At 38.2% G+C, this 7,864-nt stretch overlaps 1 protein-coding gene across 4 annotated transcripts; it reads left to right on the top strand.

Annotated features, from left to right (window-relative positions):
• Positions 1-809: 809 nt before the first annotated feature.
• Positions 810-6,597, top strand: LOC120082050 (probable alpha,alpha-trehalose-phosphate synthase [UDP-forming] 7). 4 transcript variants are annotated; one of them, XM_039037266.1, is made up of 4 exons: positions 810-1,032; positions 1,314-3,420; positions 3,603-3,876; positions 5,603-6,597. In XM_039037266.1, the coding sequence occupies exons 2-4, from the start codon at positions 1,439-1,441 to the stop codon at positions 5,897-5,899; spliced, it is 2,553 nt and encodes an 850-aa protein (XP_038893194.1). In that variant the 5' UTR covers positions 810-1,032; positions 1,314-1,438; the 3' UTR covers positions 5,900-6,597. The 4 variants fall into 4 exon arrangements, with proteins under 4 accessions (XP_038893194.1, XP_038893197.1, XP_038893195.1 ...); XM_039037269.1 differs by having other exon boundaries at positions 1,157-3,420; XM_039037267.1 differs by having other exon boundaries at positions 810-1,058.
• Positions 6,598-7,864: the final 1,267 nt, after the last annotated feature.

Genomic DNA, 7,864 nt, shown 5'->3' with positions numbered 1-7,864 from the left:
TAATGGATACAATAAAAAATATATAAGGATATAAATAATATTCGTTCCAAAAAAAAAAAAAGGGAAAGAAAGAAAGAAAAGAAAAAACAATAGAAGAGGGAAGGACAAGAAAAATGAAGAAAAGGACATTTGAGCTCTCAAAACCTAGTTAATCTCACCATCCTCCCAACCAGGAGTAACGCTATATTACCAAACACCAAACCAAACCCTAACCACAAATACATTCCAATATTTATTTATTTCTTTTAATCCACGTGATTTCCACGGCTTCGCTTGGCTTATGACGTCACTAGTGACATCCCTCCCACCAAAAAGTCTCAGTTACCCTTGTATTCCTCCTCATCCAAAACAGTCCTATCACAGCTGTCCACGTGGACGAACCTCGTGACCGCAACCGGACCTCCTGTCCCCACCCGCGGCCACTCAGGTACGCCCTGGACCACACTCCCTTTCTTAAAAAAAAAACCTCTCACGCGGTGCCCTTATCAAGCACGTGTCCGTTTCAAACTGCCAAACTCCAATCCAATTTCACTGACTAAGACCACTCTTCTTCTCCTGCTCCTCGCCGCAGCCGATTTCCTCTCTATTGCGGGTCCCACATCACTCTATCTTTCTCCGACGTGGCCGCTTCATATCCCGACACGTAGCGATTGCTGAAGCAGCGGCAACTGAGAGCGCGTGGGACTGAACCTTAGTCATGGCCAGTTGGCATTACTGGGTAGTCCATTGGCCGACCTTATCCTCTTCTCTTTTTTTACATTTTATCAATTTTTTTTTTAATTCGATTATATAAATAATTTTTTTCCAGAGAGGAAAAAGATTGCAATTTGGGAATTGTTTAGAGCAAAGAAAAGGTAGAGGAAAAGGAGAGGCTGTAATGTGACTCTTTGGCTTGGAGAGAGACGAAAACCAAACCCTAGATTTTTCAGTCCCAAATATCAAATTTGTTCATTTTTATTCACTCAAATTTCAGATCCAACCGCGTACTTCACCCCCCAACAATCTTTCCTCCCTTCAATCCCTTTGCCGCTGGTTAGTATCCATTTTTCGTCTTTCTGGTAATCATTTCCGCATCTCGCTCTCTAATTTCCATTTTAATTTCTGTTCTCTACTTGTTTTCTTCTTCACTTTTATCGGACTCGTCGTTTCTTTGCAGTATTTGGTATTTCGGAAGGATGTAGGTGGATCATAGTCTAATTTTGTGATTCTTTTACTTGATGCATATGAGTTCTTGATACTTCGGATGTGCGATTTGGTTGTGCAATTACTACTTGGTCTTTGTTGTGACGCTGTTTATGTGATACTCGTTGCAGATCTTGCCTAGTTATAGACATTCAAGGAGAGGAGGGAACCCGTTTGGTGTTTTGTGTATACTCCCTTCAGATTCTTTTTGAAGCTTTTTTGAGTTGGATTTTTTCCCCCCCTTAGGCCATTAAAGATGATGTCCAAATCGTATACCAATCTTTTAGATTTAGCTTCTGGGAATTTTCCCATTATGGGCCGTGAGAAGAAGCGACTTCCACGAGTAATGACTGTTGCGGGGGTAATATCAGAGCTAGATGATGATCAGGCAAATAGTGTGACTTCTGAAGGACCTTCGTCAGTTGTGCAAGACCGAATAATTATTGTTGCTAATCAGCTTCCTATTAAGGCTAAGCGTAGACCCGATAATAAAGGCTGGAGTTTTAGTTGGGATGAAGACTCTTTGCTGTGGCAGCTCAAGGATGGTTTACCTGAAGATATGGAGGTTTTGTATGTAGGATCTTTGCGGGTGGATGTTGATTCTTCCGAACAAGATGATGTATCACAGCTTTTGTTGGAGAGGTTTAAGTGTGTTCCTGCCTTTTTGCCTCATGAAATTTTATCAAAATTTTATCATGGTTTTTGTAAACAGCAATTGTGGCCACTCTTCCATTATATGCTTCCGTTCTCAGCGACTCATGGTGGTCGGTTTGATCGCTCTTTGTGGGAGGCATATGTAGCAGCAAATAAAATTTTTTCCCAGAGGGTGATTGAGGTCATAAACCCAGATGATGACTTTGTATGGATTCATGATTATCATTTAATGGTACTGCCCTCCTTCTTGAGGAGAAGGTTTACAAGATTGAGAATGGGTTTTTTTCTTCACAGTCCATTTCCTTCGTCAGAAATATATAGGACATTGCCAGTGAGGGAAGAGATTCTTAAGGCACTTTTGAATTCAGACCTTATTGGTTTTCACACTTTTGACTATGCTCGACATTTCTTGTCTTGTTGTAGTCGGATGTTGGGTTTGGCATATCAGTCAAAGAGAGGTTATATTGGGTTGGAATATTTTGGAAGAACCGTGGGGATAAAAATCATGCCTGTTGGTATTCACATGGGCCAGATGGAGTCAGTGTTAAGACTTGCTGATAAAGACTGGAGGGTACAGGAGCTCAAGCGACAGTTTGAAGGAAAGGTTGTGTTACTTGGAGTTGATGATATGGACATTTTTAAAGGGGTCAATCTGAAGTTGTTGGCAATGGAACAGATGCTGAGGCAGCATCCAAAGTGGCAGGGGAGAGCCGTTTTCATACAGATTGCAAACCCAGCTAGAGGAAGAGGGAAAGATCTTGAGGAAATACAAGATGAAATACGGGAATGCTGCAAGAGAATTAATGAAAGTTTTGGACAGCCAAATTATGAGCCGATTGTGTTCATTGATCGGCCTGTTTCTCTCGCTGAAAGGGCTGCATATTATACAATTGCCGAATGTGTTGTAGTCACAGCAGTGAGGGACGGTATGAACCTAACTCCTTATGAGTATGTTGTCTGCAGGCAGGGAACCTCTGGATCAGATTATAGTACAGAAACAAATGGACCACAGAAGAGCATGCTAGTCATATCGGAGTTCATGGGATGTTCCCCTTCTCTTAGTGGTGCAATACGGGTTAACCCATGGAACATTGAAGCTACTGCTGAAGCATTGAATGAGGCAATATCAATGGCTGAAGCTGAAAAGCAATTGCGCCATGAAAAGCATTATAAATATGTGAGTACACATGATGTGGCTTACTGGTCAAGGAGTTTTTTTCAAGATATGGAAAGAACTTGTAAGGATCACTTCAGAAGACGGTGCTGGGGAATTGGGTTGGGCTTTGGTTTCAGGGTTGTAGCACTTGATCCTAACTTTAGAAAGTTGTCTATTGATGCCATTGTAGCTGCATATTCGAGGTCTAAAAGGAGGGCTATACTTCTGGATTATGATGGCACTGTCATGCCACAAACTTCAATTGATAAGACCCCAAGTCGTCAAGTTATTTCAATCATAGATTCACTTTGTGATGATGTTAGGAATACTGTTTTTGTTGTCAGTGGAAGAGGGCGTGAAAGTTTGGGCAATTGGTTTTCTTCTTGCGATAAACTTGGAATTGCTGCTGAGCATGGCTATTTTATGAGGTGTGGTCTTTTTACTACTTCCCTTCTACATTCCCTGTCTCTTATACACATCTAGATGTGTATAAGAGACAGCACACACACACAACCACCAAAAGAAAAGAAAAAAAAGTTCATCCATCTATCTGTCTTTCTATCCATCCATCAATATATATCACAGTTGTTTGATTCTTGTAATTTATCAGGTGGTCTGCTGATAAGGACTGGGAAAATTGTGGTCAAGGTAGTGATTTTGGCTGGATACAGATTGCAGAGCCAGTCATGAAATTATACACAGAAGCTACTGACGGCTCTTCTATTGAAACCAAGGAAAGTGCCTTGGTGTGGCACCACCAGGATGCAGACCCTGATTTTGGTTGCAGCCAGGCCAAGGAATTGTTGGATCACCTTGAAAGTGTGCTGGCAAATGAACCAGTTGCTGTAAAAAGTGGTCAGTTTATCGTAGAAGTGAAGCCACAGGTATTTTCTTCTACTTTAAATTTCTGTATATCATCAATTGGGTTTCTCGTTTCAATTTTAACAGATAACAATGCCTTATTATGTTGCATGTTACATTCCCTTATTATGTTGCAGTTGTTTTTCTGGTTTGGGTTTAAAACTGTTAGGTGCCCTGACTTTGTATGCTTTATTGCCCAGTTGTAGGATTTTCCACTAAATTATTTTGGGAAGGTTTTGAAGTGGGTGTTTGGAACAATTTGAATCTTTTTCATCCTAGTCACTTTTGTTCACCCGCATAGATTGTAAAGATAGAAAGACTAGTAACCCTGTAGGATAACCTATATATGATAGTTTTATGCAATCAGGGTTGGATGGGGTACAATAGAAATGCTTAATAGTTAATAGATGGACGGGTTGAAAGAAAGATAAAGCATACTTAGTGTCCTAACTTTGTGAACTTGGCATAAACGTTATTATCTCAAGTAAACAGCAAGCTTGACCTTGAGATTAGTTTCCTAATCAATAATCCATATATTTAACTGTGGTAGTATATCCCCTCTCATATGTGTGAACTTCATCAGAAATGGGATGCCTGCACAGAATATTCTAGAAAAAACTATTTGATGCCTAGCTGAAGTTCTGTTGGGAAGAAGAAAATCTGAACATTGCATAAAGTTCATCAAGATTGTCATTATATAGTGGTGGCATGAAAAACCAAACAAAAAACAAAGCCCACAAAAAATATACAATTCTAAACAAGGGCTCGAGTCGAGTAAAATAAGACCTAAAGAACAATTACGAAAAGAAATCACTAGTGAAGTATGAAGAGAAACATAGAACCTTATGAAGGACTCACTTGAAGTGCTCTGGAGAATGAAGATTATTGTGATTGTGATGGAAGGATGGAGTAAAAGTAGAACCCAAGTTTGTTACGTTATGCTTTGCTGTTAAGCAAATAAATAACAAATTTCACTTTAATTCTCATTGGTAAGACAAAGTTAAATTTTAGAGCAAAAGACGTGTAGACTGTTCTAGAGAGGCATAAAAGAATTTGTTGACTTGTACGTGCCTATGATGAAGGTTTCTCTTCTCAAAAGGAAGAGAAGATAAGATTTCTCAACACTGACACTATTTTATTCAAAGAGAAGCTTCGAGGAGAAACGACCACCTTTGTTCGTTGATTTAATGAAATAGGAAGAAGAGGGGTATGGAGGGTTTAGAGCTTGCATGAGATTTTGATTTTATTTTTTTATTTTTTTTATTATTTTTTTTTTCCGAGTGGCTTTGTGCCTGTGATGGGAAGAAAGGGTTCCAGGGGCTATTTATTTAAATAGAAGTTTGGGGGAGAAACAATCACTCTCTCAGTCTCTCAATTTTATGAAACTGAAAAATTCGACTAATTGACTTAATGTGATGTATATATTTTTCTTTTGGATAGGAGTCTTGGTTCAAAGTTCAAATTATGATTTCCGTTCATTTTTTACTTTTTTAAATTGAAAGATTATCACCTTCTGTCTTTTTGTGCTTGTGCATGACTATCTGTAATGTGCATATGTGTCTGTGACAAGGATAGTGTCTTAACTTTGCCTCTCTAGTCTACGGTTAATTTATGTTGCATATAATTGTGTTAGTTTGATGTAGACCACCATGCATAATGAGGCTTATATTTTCTACATTCCCGAAACTTTAAGCTCTCTCGCCTTAAGAATTCATGAAGACTGATTTCAAAATCTGTTGTAACTTTTAGGGAGTCAGTAAAGGTTTGGTGGCAGAAAAGATCTTCACGTCAATGGCAGATGCGGGAAGACGGGCTGATTTTGTGCTATGCATTGGAGATGATAGATCTGATGAAGACATGTTTGAGATCATTGGTAATGCAGTATCAAGTGGTGCCCTCTCTTCCAATACATCAGTTTTTGCCTGCACAGTTGGACAGAAACCAAGCAAGGCCAAGTATTACTTAGATGACACAACTGAGGTCATAAATATGCTTGAAGCCCTTGCAGAAGTTTCAGACATTTCTTCTCCTCCAGAATCCCCTTAACAGTTTTTCTGCATGGCAGTGTTATAACATGCTCCCGTCTCTTCTCCTTTTAAGTGAGTGACGCTGGCTGGTGATTAGTATCATGTTCATTTTCTGCTCTTTTTGGAAGTTAATTAACGTGCAGCCAAATGGAAATGGCCTAATTTGAACCATCGGCGTCTATATGATATATAGAAGTGGATGCAAAAGTATGAAAGGGGGGAAGGAAAGGCAAGGCATTCATTCTTGGCATTGGGGGACTCGGATGGGGATGGAATGGAATGGAATTATTATTGGACTGACTGACTTGGGGGGGATGTCAGAGAAAACAACAGAGAGGAAGATGGCTGAATGATTTGTAAGTCCCGAGTGTCTTTATCAAAGTTCCAACTAGAAAGTTAGAAACAGAAGCCTGAGCTCGTCTTGTTTTCAAAAACTCTACTAAATGGACAACATAATGATGTCCTTTGTCCTTTTCTTGTTCATTTTCATTTTCTTTTTTCTTGTTAAATTCTTGAGTGCATTTGTTTTCTCAATTGTTACTTGAACCATTTTATTTTTGCTCACAAGAAATCTGTAAATTTCCTATATTAAAGCTATTTTGTTTAGACTTGCACTACATTTTTGTTAATAAGAATGTGTTTGGCCTCGTGGGATGTAAAACCTTTTGGGTTTGTTCTAGATGTATTAATCAATAAAGATGTGAAGATGAGTTTAAATGCGAAGGCAGAGGTCAAACATTGCCCTCTTGTCTTGACTCAGCCGCTGCTTCCTCGTACTTCACCACTGTACAATTTCCAACAGGGCAGCATTTTTTTTATTTATTTATTTGTCTATTGATTGAGACAGGCACTGTTTCCCCCAAAGTATCTGGATTATTAACCGCACGGCTATTTGTTTGAACATTTCTTTCTTTTTTTCCCTTCTCCATTAAACAAACTAATTTAGGGGTTTAATTTGTTGTTTGGTTCCTCTGCCTTGACTATTTAATATAGTTGACAAGTATATGATTATTTCTGTAGCAGGACACTTCGTTGCAAAGAAGACTCTTTTGTTTAGGGGTATGTTGAATTTGGTTGGAGCAGTGGGTATGTCATTGTATGTATCACAAACATAACATTGGTGCTTGTGGATTAAGTTAGACGGACGGTCAGTAGTCAATTTGAGAAGATGCGTTGTAAGGAAGATGCAGTTAGTGGCATAGGTGTTTGTGTATTTGGTCTCTAGTCCTCATATGAACGAACATATCACACTTTGATGTTAAGACATTAGGCATACATCAATGTTTTATGTGTTTTACCAAACCTAAGCACCTGCATGTAAATCTTATTGTAGCTTTAGATTTTCTTTTGCTTCATGTTGCATCAAATGTAATTTAGAATGACATAACTTCTAATATAAACATTTTTTTTTTTTAAAAAAAAATACATTCTCTCCAAACTTTTTTTAATAGAGTCCTGATTTTAATTAAAATTCTAGTGTTTGTTATTTAAACACTAACATTACATCTAAAAGTGATATTCGATCAAAATATATCTTTTCTTGGAAGAATCACCTCTCAGTTTTGATGTCTATAATATTAACTTGGAAACGCATCAAGCTAATCCAACCACACCAAAAACGGTGCAACAACCAAAATACTGAAAAGGTTGTTTGTGGAATATGATGTCGGACGGTGGGTGCAATGAAGGGCTGCTTTGGTGAGCTGGATCAGAGTTTTGATGTCGGATTTGGAATAATCATATTAGCATCAATTTCAATGCATTGGGCTCCCTTATAATATCTCTTTATTGTATTTTATTTGTAACATATTCTAACAACGGTATTATGCAAGTACACGAGGAAAAAGATATTGATTTTAATACAAAATGATGATTTTTCATTTGATTTAACATAAGGTTAGGAGATGGGACATATTGTATTTATATTTATTTATACTGTGGGGTATGGGTACCCAATTCGGAAATATATATATATATATATATA

Source organism: Benincasa hispida, chromosome 7, assembly GCF_009727055.1.
Source record: "Benincasa hispida cultivar B227 chromosome 7, ASM972705v1, whole genome shotgun sequence".
NCBI lineage: Eukaryota > Viridiplantae > Streptophyta > Magnoliopsida > Cucurbitales > Cucurbitaceae > Benincasa > Benincasa hispida.
This window is presented reverse-complemented; position numbering and strand designations above follow the sequence as displayed.

Coding starts and splice junctions, on each gene's coding strand:
- LOC120082050 (XM_039037266.1), top strand. CDS start 1,439: ATGATGTCCAAATCGTATACCAATCTTTTAGATTTAGCTTCTGGGAAT. Junction 3,421..3,602: donor GAGCATGGCTATTTTATGAG/GTGTGGTCTTTT, acceptor GTAATTTATCAG/GTGGTCTGCTGATAAGGACT. Junction 3,877..5,602: donor TCGTAGAAGTGAAGCCACAG/GTATTTTCTTCT, acceptor TGTAACTTTTAG/GGAGTCAGTAAAGGTTTGGT.